Raw genomic sequence first — 21,085 nt, forward strand, 5'->3', positions numbered from 1 at the left:
ATATGACAGATCAAACAATATCTCTCTGAGGTGGATATGATGATCCTCGTTTTAAAAATGAGGAATGTGAGAGAGAAAGAAAGATGGTGGCATAGGTAAACGTCTGTACTCGCCACCTCCCACAACCACATCATAATTACAACTAAAATACAGAACAATCATCATCTAGAACCACTGGAAAGTTGGCTGAGTGGAAGTCCTACAACTAGAGAAGTAAAAAAGAAAGCATACTGAGCCTGGTAGGAAGTGCGGAGGCGTGGAACGGGCTGGTCCAGCACCCACGTGTGCTGCTTTTTTAATGGGGAGGGAGATCGTCTCGGCGGAGGCTGCCCGGAGGAGCAAGGGGTCCCAGCCACACACCAGACCCCCAACCCAGGGTCCCAGAGCTGGGAAAAGAAGTCCCTACAGGCTGTAAAAACCAGTGGGGATTGGAGCTCATTGACACAGAAGCTGCTGGATACCCAGCTGTTCCTCTGAAAAGGCAGTAACAGAACTTAAAAGGTCCTGCTTCCTCTGAGCTCCAGCACCAGGGTGAGGCTTTGGGGGACACAGACACATACGAGGAGGAACTGTATTGTCTGGCATTGGGGCAGAAACTCGGGGGAGCTTTCTTTCAGACAGAGGTGCTTGCAGCGATCATTGTTCCTATGCTGGCAGCCATTTCTGTTTGCTCCACCCTGGTGATTCTCTAAGACCCCACCTCATCTAATTTACAACCCCACCCAAGCTGTGTGCAGTGGCTTTTGCATATAAATGGCCTGACCTTGCTCTCAAACAAGCTGCAGCTGGGTCAGGAAGCCCCAAACCTATCAATAAAAAGCCCAAGACCTGGCACCAGCACCAGCCTGCCTTGCTTCACAGCTGGGCCTCATTTGGGCACTTCCAAACCCAATACAAAGAGAAGGAATCTTCAGATCTCTCTGTAGCTCCTGCTGTGTGGCCCCAGGAAGTGGCTGACTTTGCACCTCCCTGGAGACCCAAGAGTCAGTGTACCCACTGGTCAGTGTCAGGCCATACCAGATTACAACTACACGTCCATAAGTGACTCACTCAAGGGGCAGACTCAGTGAGCACCAAAGCCCCACTGAAGCAAGTCCTGCTCCATAAAGGTGTCTCCTGCACAGCAGCTCTCCCACTGTAGTCGTGGCTTGTTCTCACAGCCAATTGGCCTGGAGGTCAATTCCTCCCAGTGACACCAACAGCAATCAAGTCTCAACTACAATAAGACTGTGCTCACAGCCCACAAAGGGGTGCACCTAGAGTGCCCAGCTCAGGTGACTAGGGAGGCTGAGCCACTGGGCTCTATAGAATACCTACTACACAAGGTCACTCTACCAACTCAAGGAGACCTAGCAGCTCTACCCAATACATAGAAACAAACACAGGGAAGCAGCCAAGATGCAGAGACAAAAAATACATCACAAATGAAAGAAATGGAAGAAAGCAAACTACTGGATGTAGAGTTCAAAACCATGGTTATAAGGTTATTCAAGAATTTTCTAGAAACCTCCAAAAAAAAAAAATGGAAAAGGACCATTCAGAAATTAAGCATACACTGACTGAAAAAAATAATAATATACAGGGATTCAACAGTAGAGTAGAGGATTCTGAGAATCAAATCAATTATTTGAAATATGAGGAAGCAAAAAACACCCAACCAGAAGAGCAAAAAGAAAAAAGAATCCAAAAATATGAAGGTAGTGTAAGGAGCCTCTGGGACAACTTCAAGAATACCAACATTCCGTTATGGGGGTGCCAGAAGAAGAGAGAGAGCAAGATATTGAAAACCTATTTGAAGAAATAATGACAGAAAACTTCCCCCACCTGGTAAAAGAAATCTACTTACAAGTCCAGAAAGAACAGAGAATCCTAAACAAGAGGAACCCAAAGAGGACCACACCAAGACACATCATAATTAAAATGCCAAGGGCTAAAGACAAAAAGAGAATCTTAAAAGCAGCAAAAGAACAGCAGTTAGTTACCTACACGGGAATGCCAATAGGACTGTCAGCTGATTTCTCAACAGAAACTATGAGATCCTCGCAGGGATCACTCTCCAGAAGGGAGTGGCAAGAAATATTTAAAGTGATGAATAGCAAGGATCTACAACCAAGATTACTCACTCTACACAGCAAAGCTATCATTTAGAATTGAAGGTCAGATAAACAGCTTCATAGATCAGAGAAAGCTAAAGGAGTTCATCACCACCATCCAGTATTATATGAAATGTTGAAGGGTATTCTTTAAGAAGAGGAAGAAGAAGAAAAAGAAAAAGATAAAAAATATGAACAACAAAATGGCAATTAATACATACCTATCAAAATAAATGAATAAGAAATCTAATGAACAGAATAAACTAGTAAATAAAATTGAATCAGAGGCATGGAAATGGAACATACTGACAATTTTCAAAAGGTAGGTGGTTGGGGGTGGGAAGAAATTAAATATCTTATATACATATATGCATTACCTATGGACACAGACAATAGGGTAGTGAAGGCCTGGGGTGGGGTGGGAACCAGGTGGAGGGGGACCATTGAGGGGTGGGGAAAGAGGGACATCTGTAATAATTTCAACAATAAAGATTTTGTTAATGAGGAATGTGAGTCCCAGAGAGGTTGAATAACAACTAGCCCAGAGGAGTGCAGCTAGTCAGCAGCAGAGCAGGGGACCAAACTCAGGGCCATTTGGCTTCAGAGCTTAGACTGCTTCCCTGATACCTGCTTAAGGACAGTCCTGGACGGGGGGGAAACTCATGAGCTCTCCATGATTTGAGAGAAATCATTGAGGGGGAGGAATATGTAGTTTCACCCAGGTGAGCAGTTGCAACCCTGAATACACCTTAGAATAACCTGGGGCACCTTTAAAATCTATAATGCTAGATCCTATTCCACAAGTTCAAACCTATAGAGTAGGATCAGTCATGTCTGGGGTGGGTCCTGGGCCTTGGCATTTTTTAAAGCTCCCATGTGGTTCTTGTGTGTAAGTGGGATTGAGAATTTCTGCCCTTAAGGTTCATGGAGCATGTGAACCCATGGGGGAGCACCCCTCTTAGACCCTCATGCTGCTGAGGTCATCGTGCCCTCTGGTGAGAAGGTCCTGGGCCCTCAGCTCTCTTGAGCCCATGGGTCTCTCTCTCCTCTGGGAGGATGTTTTTGATCAGGACCTTCTACTTTTTATAATGTAAGTCAATGGGCAATTAAAACTTATTACCTAACATGTCATTTCACTCTTTTAAGGAATGCCCCAATTCATTTGTGGCTGCTTAGGTGCTGGAGGTTCTATACTTTCTAGAGCTCAGTGGTTTCCTCCCAGGGAATGACCCGGAGCCCCTTTCATTTCATGCTTTGTTGTTCCTTTCAAGATAACCGATCAAGCCAGAGGCAGTCTCCACCCTTCAGCAAGACCCTTCCCAGTAAACCCAGCTGGCCTTCAGCTAAGGCGAGGCTGGCCTCTACTATGCCCACCTCGACGTCTCTGCAGAAACCTCAAGTCCCACCCAAACCCAAGGATCTTGAGGATGAGGTAAAGTAAAACCATCCTGATGGCTCCCCAGACCTAGTGGAAGGCAGGATGTGGTGTGGGATGGGAGGGAGGCGTCAGGACAGTCTGGATCGGGCATGTCTTCCTCCTTCCATCCCTGCTCTCTGGCCAGCACTAGCCACTTCGTGCCTTCACTGCCACCCTCTAACTCTCCAATGTTATGCTGAAAGGGTGTGGTTTTCTTTCTCTTAAAAAAATGGCATATATGACCTACTATAAGCATTTTCTTTTTTTAAAAAAAATATTTTTATTGATTTCAGAGAAGAAGGGAGAGGGAGAGAGAGATAGAAACATCAATGATGAGAGAGAATCATTGATTGGCTGCCTCCTGCATGCCCCTCACTGGGGATCGAGCCTGCAACCCGGGCATGTGCCTTTGACCAGAATCGAACCAGGGATCTTTCAGTCCGCAGGCCAACGCTCTATTCACTGAGCCAAACTGGCTAGGACTGCATTTTCAATCCCTGGAGGCATATGGTACAATATCAATACTAGATCTGTGCCCCTCTTATCATCCTCTTTCTCTTCCCCTGGTTTCCTGAGATCTTCTCTTTCCTCTGTAAGACAGTTTCCTGCCTTTATTCTCCTTTGCCTCTCTGCCCTGCCCCACCTAGCTTTCATTCCTCCACCTTTTCTCTCTGCTCCTCCATGGTCCTCCTCTAAGATGCAGAGGGGTGGGATGTATAAAGGAAACCCCTAGTGGGCAGGGAGAGCTGATAGTAGTACCTGCCTTATTACGTTGTTATAATGATTAAGTGACACAACACATATAAAGTACTCAGATGAACACCTGGCAACATATGCTCAAGAAAGGTTTAGTTTATTTTTCTCTCAGTACTCATCTTGGCTACCCACCAAGGCAGGTTGTAAAATCACTTTTGAGATCTGATTACCTCATTTGATTCATATCAATATAAAAATCACTCCCTCCCTATACAAGGTGCCCCAAAAAAATGTATACACAATTTAACAGCTAATAGCTCCATTTTTAAAATGAAATGTATTTTAATAAACACTGCCTGTATTCAAAGTGTGTGTATACATTTTTTGATATCCTATATTTATGATCAATTAATTATGAACACAGGTGCCAAGACAATTCAATGGGGAAAGGATCATTTTTTTAAAAAACCATGCTAGAATGACTGTGCAGACATATGCAAATGAATAAAAGTGGAACTCTCTCTCATACCATATATAAAAATTAACTAAAAATGGACCTTAGACCTAAATGCAAGAGCTAAAACTATAAAACTTTTATAAGAAAACAGGTGTATAAATCTCTGTGACCTTGGATTAAGCAATGATTTCTTAGATACAACACCAAAAGCACAAGAAACAAAAGAAAAATAGTTTAAATGAGCTTCAAAATTTAAAACTTTTGTGCTGCAAATGTTATCACCAAGAAAGCAAAAAGACAACTTATAGGATGGGAGAACATTTTTAAAATTATATATCTGATAAGAGACTTATATTTAGAACATTTAAAGAACTCTTACAACCCAATAATAAAAATACAAACAACCCGATTCAAAATGGTCAAAGGAATTGAGATGCTCAACATCATTAACCATCAGGGAAATGCATATCAAAACCATAGTTAATACTACTTCACATCCATGATGATAATTATAATAAAAAAGACAGACAGACAACAAGTATTGGTGAGCATGTGGAGAAATTGCTGGAGGGAAAGAGTTTGGCAACTCCTCAAACTGTTAAACATAGAGCTACAACATGACCCAGGAATTCTAGGCATATTCCCAAGAGAAATGTACACCTACATAAAAACTTGCACATGGATGTTCATAGCAACATTATTCATAACAGTTAAAAAGTGAAAACAACTCAAATGTCCATCAACTGATGAATGGATAAACAAACCATGGTATATTCATACAATGGAATGTTATTTGGCCATAAAATGGAATGAAGCAATGATATATCCTATATATGGTTGAACCTTGAAAATATTATACTAAGTGAAAGAAGTCACAAAAGACTACATGTTGTATGATTTCATTTACACACAATGTCCAGAATGGGCAAATATTAAAGACAGAAAGTGGATTATTGGTTGACTAGGTCATGGGAAGGGAGGAGATGGGTAGTGACTAATGGGCATAGCATTCCTTTTTGGGGGTGTTGAAAATGTTTTAAAATTAAATTACAGTGATGGTTTCACACTCTGCAACTATACTAAAAACCACTAAATTATGCACTTTACGTACGGAAATTTAATGGTATATAAATTATATCTCAGTAAAGGTATTTTTTAATTTAATTTCTTTAAGTAAAGACATTTTAATCACTTCTTCCCATACAATAACCTATGAATGTACAGCATTCTTCTCATTCACTTATGCATTTCTTTTAGGCTGATTATGTGGTCCCTGTAGAAGATGAAGATGAGAACTACATTCATCCCACAGAAAGCAGTTCCCTCCCATCTGAAAAAGGCAAGTGTTTGTAGTTTTAAGCACCTGAACATTTCTACCAGTGGACGGGGGGTATATGAGACTATTTGGTAGCAAGCACTAAGGGGCTCAGAAGTGATGGTGCTCAGGCCTCTCTCGTCTGTGTCCACAGCATTTGCCTGCTTTGACAGATTGAGTGAGCCATCTCTGTATTTCATAGTCTTTCCCTTCTTCCTCTGTCCTCTTCCCATCTTAAATTATGAAAGCACCTAGGTGCATATCATTAGCTGTCCTAATACTCACAAAGTCACAAGCCACCATGCTGGCCTTACAAATATTGCACCAGGCACAATTTCTGCAGAGGCCTGGAAAATATGAGAGAGTAAAATATGCTCTGTATCCTGGTTCTTTACATTTAATGCTATTTCAGGAACATTTTGTTTGTAAATGCTTCACGGAATAACAAATGCAATTACAAACAAATTATCTTGAAAAGCCAGTGCCGCATACCCTCCTTGGAACAGCACCTGTTTACTCTGGATATAGTCACTATGAAGAATGTACTCCTGTGTGAGTGATCTCTTCAGGGAACATTACTCAGCTAATAAACTCTAGAGTAGCAGTGCTCAGTTTTCACGCCGCCATTATGTCGCCACCCTCTCCGGCATTCCCTACACATCACCAACGGCTTGAAGACCCACCTGAATTCCTGGCCACCCATCACCACGAAAACAAACACCTATTACACATCTCCACCCAAACAAATCCTGAAAATACAAAAGAAATGGTATGTGTTGCTGTGGCAAGGAGGGTGGGGCTGTTAATTTGGCCCCTTAACTATTAGGTTCAATACACTTCTACTAATTTATAAAAAAAAAAAATATTCATCTCCTACAACTCCAGTTTAGCAAAGGGGATTCCAAGCCAGTATTCACTTTAACAAAATGCTTATCATAAAATATTTCATTATCCCTTTAATCATTAATATATTCATTCTAACGGTGTTGTGTGTGTGTTTTGTTTGTTTGTTTTTTGTTTTTTCCTGAGGAGGCTTTTTAATGGCTTATATGTTTAATGAGTATGTTTCCCATTCCCTCCAAACTCTCTGGTCTGACCCATCATTTCCACAATGCATTTTCCCATAAGTGTGAATCCCCTTCAGTGGACTGAATCTATAATCATTATGTGCATATTTGTGTGTTTAAGCTCCCATGGTGAATAGATCAACCAAGCCAAATAACTCCTCGAAGCCAGCCCCTCCTCCAGTGACAGCTTCAGGTAAAGAATATGTGTGATGTGCTGTTTTTTTAAATCATGGAATGATTACATTTGGGGGGTTGGTTTTTAATCTATTGCAAATAAGATAAACAACTGAGATCAAATATTAAGAAATAATCACTTGTATTTTCAAATTTCTTAATAAATGATAGCAGAAGCCCTCATCCTCATGGTGGCACCCATGTTGAAGGGACCCACCCACCCTCCCTCTGATGTACCTGGACCTCCACTAGACCAGCCCTAGTTTTCATCCTACCTCAATGGGCACTTTGTTGATTTCTCCTCTGTCCCTGACTGAGGATGTCTGCCTCATTCAGTCCTCAGCCTTGCTCTTCTTTCAGAATATGGTGGTGGTTAAGAGCGTGGTTTTGAGCCAGACAGATCTGGGTTGGAATCCCAGTTACCAGATGTACCACTTTGGGCCTGTACTTCCTCTGCAAGCATCAGATTGTTTCATCTGTAAATGGGGTTAGTGCACTGAGACAGGAGAATTCTGAAATTGTGAGTGTGAAACTTTCAATCCACATTAGGTGCTCAGTAAGGGTATTATTTTTTACATTAAACATCTCCACCCAAATAAATCCTGCAAAATACAAAAGAAATGGTATGTGTTTTCTTTAGGGTTCCTTAATTCTTCTGGTTTTATTTCTCTTGTCTGTGGTGATAACTCTGGTGTCCAATGCTGACCTGCTTTCCCTTCTGAACACCTTGACATTCCCACTACTTCCCACTGCATCCATCACCCTTTGGGCATCCCCTACTGCTCTTTGCATGTCGGCCTCCAGCCTGCATGTCTCAGCATGCCTGTGTTCTTTCCAAAGGCTGCTAGTTATTTTTCCTGAAAATTTTCTACTATTTTAGTTGTCACCACCCTAGTCCAGGCTTCCTTTACTTGATCACCTCACACCTTCTGCCTGTTTGTGTCACTAGCCACACCCTTGCTCTAGGGCTCTCTTCTTGGTCACTAGACTAAGCTTCTGAATGCCTCCATATGTTGCCAGTTTTATTCCATTACAAAATTAGTTTTTACCATGTCACCACTACCCAAACCATGAACTCCCAGAGGTTCTTGTAGGGTTTGGCAACCCCCAAACTGAAGCCCACGAAGCTGAGTGGTACGTACACACCTACCCTCTTACAGCACAGGGAGGTTCAGGAGCCTCCTCTCTAGTCCTCCCTCCTCCTCCCTCTCCCCTTTATCATCTCTCTCAGTCTCTCTCTCCTCCCACCCTTCCTCCCCTCCAGAGCTAAAGGCTGAACACAAGAGATTGGCAGATGGAACTCTGCTTCCTGGGCCATGATCCTTGAGAAAATATGGAAGAAGAGTATTTTTTTTTTTTACCTTTTCCTAGATTCATTTCTTGTGCAATTGTTCAACCTCTTCACAAGTTCTTGTCTTATTTATCCTCTCCCTCGGAAGCCACGGGCTCTTTATATTTGTGGAGTAACAGTCAGGGTCATCTTGTCCAGCTCATTGAACTCCTGGGAACAAATGTCAATATCAACGTAATCGGTGATGACTGCTTTTATCTCAGCTGAAATGGAGACTCCTGACTCATAACTGAGGAGAAGGGCTGCTATGACTGGACAGAAGATCTTTTATTGAAATAGATAAATGAAGGCCTACACCCTCCTTTAGAAGAACAGTTTAATCACCTCTGGTGTTTGCATCTTAAAATGCTCTTACCAAACAAGGACTTTTTCTTACTAAAACACACCCAATACTCCAATCATTCTGTATTTCATGGCTTCCTTTACTTGATCACCTCAAACCTTCATGGGTCCTACCTTTTGGTCTTTGTGTTCTCACTTTTATGACATCAAATTCTACCCATCCTTCAAGGCCCAGCCTGAGGTCTCCCCCTCCAGGAAGCCTCCTATGGTTTCTGTAGCCCTGAGAGAGCTTACCTTTGCCCTCTCATCCCACTTACACTTGCCCCATACCTGTCCTCTAATTACTTTGTGTCTTAGTCTAATCTCCTTAACTACATTGAAAGCTCCTTGAAGACATTGACTTCAATGTCACTTGCTCAGGAGGCCTTTCTTGACCCCATTTTGGGCTAGATCCCCCTTGGTGTACACTCCTATAGTTCCCCACACTCCCCCTTTATCTTCTGATCCCTCCTGAGTTCTCTATCTCTCCTATAAGAACATCAGTGTCATGTCTTGCTCACAGCTGTGTTTCCAGGGCCTAGACACAACTGGCTCAGAGTCGGTGCTGAAATGTGGATGGGTCAGTTGGTTGTGAGAGTGGCTGAGTCCCCAACACTGGCTATAGTATTTAAAGAATCACGTGGCACCATCATGAGGGCATTAGCCCATTGGACTTATTCGTTCATTTTCTATCCATCTAGTATAGGTGTATTTTAATACTAGAGGCATCAGATGAAGAAACTAAACCTGAACAAGAAAATAACATCCTGATTATATGATTGTTGGATACAGACAGGAGAAAGTACAGGAGAAGGAGGAAGCGAGATCATTTGAATGATTAGACTACATGCGTGTGTCTTAGAATAACCTACCCTCTGTTATCCTTTCAAAGCTTCCAACAGTGCCCTGACAGACATCATGAAAGGGCTAAGGTTTCAGCTTGGTGTTTCTGTCCAAGTACCACACCATGTTGCTGCCTCTGGTTAATCTTGCTTTTGGCTCTTTGATGGCTGTGAAGGTGCTTGCTGGGGGTTACACAGTGGACTAGGTGCAGTGGCAGGCTCTCCCTCACCTTTGTGTTCCAGACTGAGAAGCCCTGAGCAGGACTGAGCACAGACTCCAAAGCCAGAGGCTCAGGTCCCGGCTCTGACCCTTGCAAGATACCAGACTTCGAACAAGCTGAGGAACCTCGCTGTTTTTCAGTGTTCTCCTCTGAAAAATGGAGGAGAAAGTGCCACTTGCACCTAGGGGTATTGTGAGGATTAAATGGGTAAAGACATATGAATCACATTCCTAAAACGATAGTTCTTTGTTACTTATCACTGTTATTATTCAGAACCCCTAGTTTAACCTGCCTAAATTCATGAACAGTCTTGGCAGAGCATCCTGTACATATCTCAGGAAACAATTGTGTATCTTCCTTTTCATATAAAGTTCTCCTCTAAATCAGGGTTTTTCAGCCTCAGTAGTATGGGCATTTGGGGCTGGATAATTCTTTGCTCTGGGGGCTGTCCGTACATTGTGGGATATTTAGCAGCATCCCTGGCCTCTGCCCACTAGATGCCAGTAGCTCCCCTTCCCCAGTCCTGACAAGCAATGAAGTCTTCAGATGTTGCCAAGTGTCCGTGGGGTGGGGGTCGGGGGCCAGGCAAAATCGCTCCCAGTTAAGAACCACTGCTCTAAACCAACTGAAAGGCCCACACCCACGGTGACTTACCTCTAAATGAGCATTTAGAAGAAGGTGTGCAACCTCTAGCTGATTTGTAACTTTTGTCAGAAGAGGGTAAACAGGGCTTGTATTTCTGAACTTCCTCTTTAAGTAAAGAGCATTAAAAAGCAGTCTATGCTCTTATTTCCTAAAACAGGAGGAGTTTTGGAATTTACAATTCCCTGCTAATATGTAAGCTAAATGTTACCTATCGGCCAAATTGTTCTGAAGTTGTTCAATTAAATCTCTTTATTTTGCAAGAGTCCCTGCAGTGCCTGAGAGTAAGGGCAGCTCCAGCTGGTGTGCAGCCCCTAATGATAATGTGGTGTCTATAACAGCTAAAAGGCAGTTCAGTCCCGAGGGCTTAGAATGCCAACATTGGAATCATTAAGAATTAGGGAAACTCAGATGATATTATAGAATTGTACCCCTGAAACATGTATAATTTTATTAACCAAGGTCACCCTAATATATTCAATTTAAAAAATCTAAAAAAAAAAGAATTATGGAAACTTACCAACATCATATGTAAAACTAAAAAGAGAATGATGCATAAAACATACGTGGTATAAGGAAAAACTAAGGGTACATTACTTTCTTAGTTGAGTAAGTACCAGCTTGTCCAAAGCCTGCAATGCTATATCATTATTAACATAATATTTTCCTCAATGCAATGAAAACAAACTTATTTTTCACTTTTATCATTATGCTTTTGGACATGTCTCCTTCTATCACATTCCCAAATTCTCCCTCGGAGTATTCCAACCAAGAACTTGGTTCTTAACTGAGAGTGATTTTGCCCTTCCTCCCTCCCTCCCCCCGCCCCAGGAACACTTGGCAACATCTGAAGACTTCTTTGCTTGTCAGGACTGGGGGAGGGGAGCTACTGGCTATGAGGGGGGTCCCAGGTTGTCGTGTCCATTCGTGGCCCTGGGTCTGACTTCAGGCCCAGGACAGCAGAAAGGGTCACTGGCCCATTAAATAGAAGAGTCATGCTCCAGCCTCCATGAGCATCCACAAAAGCAGACCTCTGTTTCTTTTTTATTAATCATTTTTTTATTTTTAAACAGACCTCTGTTTCACTAATCTTTCCCCCATGGAGGGAGAAGCAGCAAGTGAAGCCACACACCAAACCATGTCCCAGAGTGGCATTATGAGGCACTGGCTGGAAAGGGAAGTGCTGCCCAGGCTTTAAACTCAAATGGCCTTGGTGTCCAACCCCAGCCCTGCCATGTGGCCTTTCTGAGACTCGGTTTGCTCCGATGGACATTAAATGAGGCTCAGAGAAGGCACATTTAAAGTACCTGGTATGGTGCTCAGGTACTGTGGTGGTGGATAACAAGATGGTAACACAAAAACAGCAATAATCGTATTTACTAAGTTTCTTTATGACTTGTAATTTTTCACTTAATTTTCATATACAATTCAACGATTTTTGCAAATCATTGCATTTACAGAGTTTTGTAACCATAACTGCAATCCAGTTTTAGAAAGTTGCCATGCCCACTTCAACGCTGAAAGATCCCTTATGCCCATTCATGGCCAATGCTGTTCCCACCCCCAGCCCCGGGCAACCACCAGTCTGCTTTCTGTTGCTATAGATTTGTCTTTTCTGGACATTTCATGTAGATGGAGCTATAAAATATGTAGTCTTTTCCATCTGGCTCTTTTTACTTAGCGTAATGTTTTTAAACCTCAAATACTTTTAATCCCTTTCCAACAATATTACTTTATATTTGGCTAACGCTTTACATGTTTAAAATTGTCCTATTATCCTCCTAGCTGGTTTTGCTCAGTGGATAGCACGTCAGACTGAAGGGTCCTGGGTTCAATTCTGGTCAAGGGCATATGCCCGGGATTGTGGATTGACCCTAGTAGGGGGCGTGCAGCAGGCAGCTGATCAGTGATTCTCATTATTGATGTTTCTCTCTCCCCCTCTCCCTTCCTCTCTCTTTAAAAATCAATAAAAATATATATTTTTTAGAAGTTGTCCTATTATCTTACCACAGTAACTGTGAGTTAGGTAAGGTAGGTGGCGGTGTCCCCGTTTCACAGAGGGGAAACTGAGACAGTGGTTTGTAAGCGGTCACCCAGCCAGTTTTCTGGCAGAGAAATAACTCGAACCTTGTGTTCTTGATTCGAGACCAGAGGTCTCCACTAATCTGTCCTCCCCACCACCAGAGGAGAATGGGCCTGCCTTCCCATCTGATCGCAGAGGTTATGTATAAGGAGGGAAAGGGAAGGAAGACGCTGGCAGGCTGTTTGGAGATATGAAGGAAAGGGAAGCTGCGTAGAAAAACCAGGCAGCAGATGTGACAATGATAATGAATCCAGGCCACACGAGCCCTTGGTATTTAAGGAGAACCCCTGGGAGGAAATGCTGACTTAGACCTTCTTTACACTTCCTTATTTTTCAGGCAAGGTTTTTGTTCCTCTCCCCTGAAATCTTCATTAAAATCTATGAGTAGCCAAGTGTATTTTTATTGATTGGTTGATTTTTAGAGAGAGAGAGATATCTATTTGTTGTTCCACTTATCTGCATTCATTGGTTGATTCTTGTATGTGCCCTGACCAGGGATCGAACCCAAAAGCTTGGTGTATTGGGACAGTGCTCCAACCAACTGAGCTACTTGGCCATGGCCTAGCCAAATGTATTTTAAGGTCAATCTCAGCTATGAAGAATTTGAAGAACACTATCAATTTGATACAGTAGCTACGGAAACATAGTGGGACTCATACTACATATTCAGATATTTCAGTTTATTGTCTCACGCAGTGTTACAAATTCCAGATGTAGTCTCTTTTTCAAAATGGTTTTGAAAATCACATCTAGGTTAGGTGACATGTAAGTAGGAATCTCCCGGGAGGGGGCATTCCTTTATGGGGAGTCGGGGAAGGCAGCTCATGAAATCACCACCACCCACGCTGTGCCACTAAGCGTTTGTGGCAATGGGCCCTACGTAAGAATCGTGTGTAGAAGAAGGCATTGGGAGGTCCAAGTTGGCTGTTGCAGAGTGGTCACGGAGGTGCGGATTGCAGCATGGGGAATATGGTCAATCATATCTTCAAGGCTCTGTATGGGGCCAGGTGGTGCTTGGGGCAGCGGAGGGACTACTCTTAGAGTGTGTGACTGTCTAGCCACTGTGCTGTGCATCTGAAACTAATACAGAATAACATGGAATGTAAACTATAATTGAGAAAAGAAAACGAATTGTGTGTAGAGAAAGAGCAGGTGGATTCTGAGGGAAAGCCTAAAGGTCTCTCTGGTCAAGTGCATGAGAATAAACATTAAGATCTCTATTTTTAATACTTTATGAGGCCTTTTCTTTTCTGTGTTTAGTATAGGTGGTCCTATCAGATGAGGTGGCATGAGGTACACGTTTTCTCCTGTTGTAAATTCTGTGAGGGCAGCGGCCCAGCATTACTTCTTCCCTTTTCCCCAGCCCCTAACATAGAGCCTCTGCATGCTTCCTGCACACCAGGTCCTCAGGAATTCTTGGTAATTGATGATTACTTCAGTGTTTACTTATGTGCACTTTATCTCACAAACCAAAATAACATAGACTGAGGGCAGGTCCAACCTACATTTACAGGCTATCCTCTTTAAGTCCAATAGGAACTGTGGACTTATAAATGTACGTTCCTAATAAAATATTTTCCAGTTCAATTTAATTCAATAAATAGGCTTTGTCTCACTGAGCAATAATGTGCAGGCAGGCGAGCATGGGCCTAAGAGGAGGCCCAGGAGATGCTGAGGGGAGCTGGCTCAGCTTCTGTCCTCTCCACCTCCAGGCCTGCTCTCTGCCCCAGTGGTGAAGTGCTGCCTGTCTCATCTTCTTCCCTCATGGTGATTGTCTGGCTTCTATCTTTAGGATTAGTCAGGGAAAATTGGGGTGCAGTGGACAAGGCCCTTTGGGTCCCTTCTGTGACCTCAGAAATTAGATCAGGACAGTAGCTTAACTTGTCTCGATTTGTCTGTTTGTGCAATGAGCAAAAGCCCTGAGATGTCAGATGAATGAATGAGTATCTAAGAATGTGAAGTTAGGTGTAGGTGTCAGTGTTTGTGTGATTATGAATGAGCAATATCCACAGGTGTGTATCAGGAGTGGCAGGTCTGTGCCTCATCTCTAGGCACCTCTGGTGTGCACGTATGTGCAAGTGTGAGCTCCTGGCTCCCTCCCATAGGACTCCTTGTGTGGCTCTCACTGAGCCCACAGAACCAGGGACTCTGGGTTTGTCCCATGGGGGAAAAGAGAAGTTACTTAGAAATGTTAATATTATTCACTATATTCTTTAGGCTGTACTTACATCCCCATGTCTATTTTGTCACTTTTCAGTCCCTTCACTCTTTTCCCTTATTCCCCCAAAACCCTTCCCTTTGGCAGCCATCAGTCTGTTCTCTGTATCTATGATGAAGTCCCTAATTCACATCCTCGTTCTGAGCCAATAAGTGGATATTTATGAAAATGTTTCATCACCTTTGCCTAAAAGGTTTTCCCCTATAGCTTCAATGTAATTACCTATACATGCTCTACTGAAAATAATAAATATGTGTACTTCTGAGCCTGCCCTGAGCCCAGCCTCCCTGTGACCATCAGCCCAGATTCAGGACTTGAGACTGACCTGTGTACATGTTGTGCAGGTCGAAGCAGCGGGGCCTGGGACACTAAGTCGTCTTCATTACCGGCTGTGCCGTCCCCACTGCCCAGGGCCGGGTGAGTACCTGCCACAGACAAGCAGCTCTGTGAGATGGGAGCGGATGGTCCCACCATTGCTATGAGCAGGGCCTGCCAGGAGCCACAAAAGGAATCGGGGTGGAGGGTGCTTTCTCACTGTTTCCATCCAGAAGAGCACACCTGCAGGACCACAAATCACAATGATGATCAAACTTGTGTTGGTCTTGGATTTCTCTGTTCGGAATGAAACCCTGGGCAGAAGTTTAGTAAAGAACAGTCACCTAGAAGCAGGCGGAAGCTGGCATGAGGAGGTGCCAGCTGCAACCTCACCTGCATGGCCACCCTCGTATCTCCAGTCTCCATCCCCAAGCAGTAGCCTGGGGTGCTGCTGGCAGATGGGAGGACTTTGTGTGCACATTGAAAACACTGAGTCTGGTCCTCATTTTACAGATGAGGAAACTAAATCTCCAACCAGCCTCACAGCCGACAGAGAGGCCCGAGTCACAGAGTAATTAGCACCAGAACTGGAACAGGAGCTCAGTTATGCTGACTCCCTGGCTACTGGTGCTCCTGTTTATCCCCAATTAACCCCCTTGCCATCTGCCAGTGGACCCTATGTGAGGTGGGGGGGCGGGCACAACTGAATCCTGCTTCCTTCCTCTCCGCCTTTCCAGGAGAGCCTTCCTACACACTCGTACCACCTTCATTGCTCTAATTTAAATTTGAGAAGAAAATGATAAGCGGATAGTTCTACTTTATCTTTTCATGTTGCAACAAAGCCAATCTTTCTTTTTTAATCCCCCAGGAAAAAGCCAGCTACACCACTGAAGACGGTAAGTTACTGTTGCAGTTAAACACACTTCCTGTTTCCCAGTATTTATTCTTATCCATTATTTAAAGTTGACAATGCTCCCAGCAGAGGGGACACAGAAATCTTAGCCCTGAAGGTGTTATCTGGGCAGTCCTAGGAAAACTCAGAATCCTCAGTGAGCCTGGGAAGTTGCTGCCTGGGGGTTCATCCTCATTTGACCCCGGCGGCTTGACTGAGTAGCCCTGGCAGATCAGTCGCCAGGGTCGACCTCCCCTGACATCTGTCTTCCTCTCGGGGGTCCCCTGTGTCTATTCCCAACCCTCTGGCTGGGACCTGACAATTGCATAGCAGGCACACGTAGGCCTGACTAAACTCAAATTCTGGCCAGAACAAAGGGAACCTGGAGCAGTCCACTACTCAGGGAAGCCCACCTTGACCTGGTATCTGCTCAGTAGCCTGACATTTATAATCAGCCACCAAACCCTGAGACAGTGGGTCCTGAGACAAAAGCCATATGCTGGATTCCCACTGCATAAGCGCTACCGTCCGGCAGCTGCCGGGGGTCCTGCTGTCCATCAACCCCACAGACAGCGCAGGGAAGGACCAACACCAAGACCACATTGCTCCTCCCATGAGACACCTCCAGGGAGTTGTCACTTCATGCAAAGGTTAGACTGGAGACTGTGCATGTCTGATTGTTGCTCTTATGACTAAAAGAATGGCTTTGCATCAGAGAAATGTCCTCCTCAAATACTTATTTCAATAATATTATTGCTTTGACTTTTATTTCCACATTCAACTGTATTGAATATCTTTGCTTTTTTTTTTTTTTTAATAGACTCCACTTGCCTCTCAACAGAATGCCTCAAGTGTGTGTGAAGGTAAATCTATCTTATTTTAAAGGAGGAGTGTGCCCCTAAAACTCTTTTTAATTAAGGATTTCTATATAAATGTCTTTCTAAATTCTGTCATTATTTATAAGGTAATTGTAAACATGCAACTCAATTTTCTAAAATAAGTAGCCCGCCCATTGCAATGAGTAGTGAGTGGCAGTGGTCAGGACCTGAGCTTGCCTGGGAAGCATCTGTGGGGTGGCTTATAGTCTACACACCTCAAACCTGTCTGCTTGCTGACAGATATGCTTGCCAGAAACAGGGCCATAGCCTTCCATTGGTGTAAAGGCTAATTCAGGGCCACTCATGTATCTTAGACTAATTGTTTGGTTAAGGTACGAAACTTTTAAAAACCTGTTGATGTGTATCAGTCCTTTTGCTAAGTTTTCAAGATAATGTTTTCAGAGTTCAAATGCCTGTCTTAATACATCTTCAAATGCTTTCCTTTTTTTGTTCTATCATAACCCTCGAACCTTACATTTACTTTTTTTAAAATTTAATAAATCTTTATTGTTCAGATTATTACAGGTGTTCCTCTTTTCCCCCATAGCTCCCCTCCACCTGATTCCCCACCCCACCCCATGCCCTTACCCCCTGCCACCGTCTTCATCCATAGGTGTAAGATTTTTGTCCAATCTCTTCCCACATCCCTCACACCCCCTTCCGCCTGAGAATTGTCAGTCCACTCCCTTTCTATGTCCCTGATTCTATTATATTCACCAGTCCATTCTGTTCTTCAGATTTTTTATTCACTTGATTTTTAGATTCACTTGTTGGTAGGTATGTATTTGATGTCATTTTGTTGTAATAATTTTTATCTTTACCTTTTTCTTCTTCTTCCTCTTCTTAAAGAATACCCTTCAGCATTTCATGTAATCCTGGTTTGGTGGTGATGAACTCCTTTAGCTTTTTCTTGTCTGTGAAGCTCTTTATCTGACCTTCAACTCTGAATGATAGCTTTGCTGGGTAGAGTAATCTTGGTTGTAGGTTCTTGCTGTTCATCACTTTGAATATTTCTTGCCACTCCCTTCTGGCCTGCATAGTTTCTGCCGAGAAATCAGCTGACAGTCATATTGGTACTAACCGTTTTTCTCTTGCTGCTTTCAAGATTCTCTCTTTGTCTTTTGCCCTTGGCATTTTAATTATGATGTGTCTTGGTGTGGTCCTCTTTGGATTCCTCTTGTATGGGGTTCTGTGCGCTTCCTGAACTTGTAAGTCTGTTTCTTTCACCAGGTAGGGAAAGTTTTCTGTCATTATTTCTTCTAATAAATTTTCAATATTTTGCTCTCTCTCTTCTTCTGGCACCCCAAAAATTCGGATGTTGGTACGCTTAAAGTTGTCCCAGAGGCTCCTTACACTATCTTCATATTTCTGGATTCTTTTTTCTTTTTGTTTTTCTGGTTGGGTGTTTTTTGTTTCCGCATATTTCATATCTTTGGTTTGATTCTTGGGGTACATTGATCTACAGTTGAGTTTCTGTATATTCTTTATCTTAGACAGTGTGTGCTTAATTTCTGACTGGTCCTTTTCCATTTTTTTTTTTTTTTTTTTAGCATTCTCATTAAGATCCTTAAATGTCTCACTAAGTTCCTCAGAGGTTTTTAGAAGATTCTTGAGTAACCTTATAAATGTGGTTCTGAACTCTTATGTCATCCAGTAGTTTGCTTTCCTCCATTTCTTTCATTCGTGACATGTTTCTTTGTCTCCGCGTTTTGCTGCTTCCCTGTGTTGATGGAGTGGCTTTGTGTGGTAGGTGGCCTATAGGAGCCAGTAGCTCAGCCTCCCCAATCACCTGAGGTGGACACTCTTGGTACACCCCTTTGTGGGCTGAGTGCAAAGTCTTGGTGTAGTTAAGCCTTGATTGCTGTTGGTACACTGCGAGGAATTGACCTCCAGGCCAATTGGCTATGAGGACCCGCTGTATCTATAATGGAAGAACTGTTGCGCTGGAGACACGCTTATGGTGCAGGACTTGTTTCAGTTGGGCTTTGGTGCTCACTGAGTCTGCCTCTTGAATGTGTCACTTATGGATGTGAGGAGTTGAAATCTGGTGTCTCACACTGACCACTAGGTACACTGGCTTCTGGATCTCTAATGGGGTGCAGGTCAGCTACTGTCTGAGGCCACCCAGCAGGAGCTACAGCAAGAACTACAGTTTTCTCCTCTTTGCTTGGGGTTTGGAGGTTTTGGAGCTGTCTGACCCAGGCTGCAAGTTTGCTAGGTTAAGCTGCGATAGGGCAGGCCATTCATATGCTAAAGCTGCTGCTTGGAGCTTGGGTGGGTTTGTAGGTTGTGCGGGGCGGGGTCTCAGGGTGTCACTAGGCTAGGGCGTGGCAAGCAGTGATGGCCGCCAGTTAGCCGGCTCTGTGTCTCCAACCGTGTCCCCACGTCCCGGCGACCCATGCCCCAGCGCAGTAAACAATTATTCCCGTGCGCAGCTCTGCAAGCAAGCCACCCTCACTTTCTGACCCGATGGCAGACAGTTCAGCTTTTCCCCCTGGAGTTTGGGTCCCCCGCGTCTCCCCAGAAACTGGATTTCAGAGTAATCGGGGGTTTGTCTCCCTTCGGGTTCAAAAAAGCAACGCCTGCCGCCAGCCCGGATCATGCACCTCCTTACCTCAGCTTTTCAGCGCTTGTGCACCTCTCAATGCTGTTTTCTCTTTCCTTCTAGTTGTGGAACGTCCACTCAGCCAGCTTTCCCGTGGTTCTGGGTGATAGACGTTTTGTCTTTTAGTTGAAGTTTTGAAATTGTTGTGCGAGGCAGCAGTTTAGGTGTTTACCTATGCCGCCATCTTGGATCCTCCTTACATTTACTTTTTATTAGAACATTACCACTCAAAACAAAATTGTATTTGCAAAAACAGAAAGAAGTAAGAATCATTCATAATCTCACCGTTTAAAATACTATGTAAGAGTTAAATTTCTGCACCCATCTGATTCCACACTTGAGGATACCTAATGTTAAAAGCTTAGGGAGTGCTCTTCTGAGTTAACCATTTCCTGAGTTAATATGGGCAGATCTACATAAAGCGTTCTGGTTTCTCTGACGATGGACGGTGGACATTTTCTGAATGTCTGTTACAACTCCCCTGTCTGTCTAATTGTCCTAATCATTAATTTCTTCAATAGGCTTTTACATCGGCTCACACATCTTTTCTCCCCCAAGAACTATTTCCAAGTATCACTCTCTTTCTGATGTTTTGCTTTCGTCTGCCTTTTGGTTGATGCTTTTGCCTTGAGGTCCTTCCATTTCTTGCTGTCCTCAGCAAGGGCTCAGGGCATGTTCTATGCGGCTCAGATATCCTCATCCCCAAAGCGTTCCCAGTGCAGGAGCTTGGCATGCCATCTCCTTAGTGACTTATTTCAAGACCACGGCAATGGCCATCCAAACCCCAAATGGGGAGCAGCCTCCAGGACAGCAGGGCCAAGCAGGTGTGACCGAAGGCTGTGGGGACCTAATGTGTTCATTGTTCCTCCTTCTCAAACTACCAAGTTGTTAGGTTGTGAACAAAACGTCTCCATGGCAGCTCAGAGTAACTTGCCACAAACCTGAAGCACGATCTTCAGAGGCCCAAGCATTCTGAATTTCAGTGTACCGCACAAAACCCAGAACTGCTCAGAATCTTACTACTTTTATTCCTTGTGGGTTCCTCTAACAGGAGAGCAATACTTCTCAACCTTTCTTCCATGCAGGAGACACACCATGGACATACCCAGATTTTAACACACTCTAGACCAAACTCGAGGGAGGATAAAGCATTAAATAATCTATAATCACACCTATTAATGGCTCAGCTGCAAGTTCACGATGGGCTTCAACATAAATTTCTTACATTTCGGGTTGTGCCCATTCCCCTGTGTACTAGTTATAACTCCTCCTCTTCCTCTCCCCCTCAGGAAAGCAAGGTGAAATGTAAGAGAGGTGAACATTGCTATAGAGATAACCTTGAATTTGCTGAATTAATTTTTCAAAAAGAGTAGATCACTTTTAAAATGTCATGTTTTACCACTTACCATTAAGAAATTCCTTATAGTTGCATCTTATGACTAATGAAGACACACCCAGGGTGTGGTAACACCTGTGTGTGGGCCACATAGAAAGCAGG

At 43.5% G+C, this 21,085-nt stretch overlaps 1 protein-coding gene across 1 annotated transcript in view; it reads left to right on the forward strand.

The window, feature by feature from the left end:
- Nucleotides 1-21,085, forward strand: part of BLNK (B cell linker) — a 71,632-nt gene that overhangs the window by 37,495 nt on the left and 13,052 nt on the right. The window contains exons 6-11 of the mRNA XM_080688402.1: nt 3,365-3,525; nt 5,921-6,002; nt 7,167-7,238; nt 15,242-15,314; nt 16,081-16,108; nt 16,925-16,967. Of these exons, the coding sequence (XP_080544528.1) occupies nt 3,365-3,525; nt 5,921-6,002; nt 7,167-7,238; nt 15,242-15,314; nt 16,081-16,108; nt 16,925-16,967 (459 nt within the window). The remainder of the gene's footprint in view (nt 1-3,364; nt 3,526-5,920; nt 6,003-7,166; nt 7,239-15,241; nt 15,315-16,080; nt 16,109-16,924; nt 16,968-21,085) is intronic.

This window comes from Plecotus auritus (genome assembly GCF_963455305.1).
Source record: "Plecotus auritus genome assembly, chromosome: 9".
Taxonomy (NCBI): Eukaryota; Metazoa; Chordata; class Mammalia; order Chiroptera; family Vespertilionidae; genus Plecotus; species Plecotus auritus.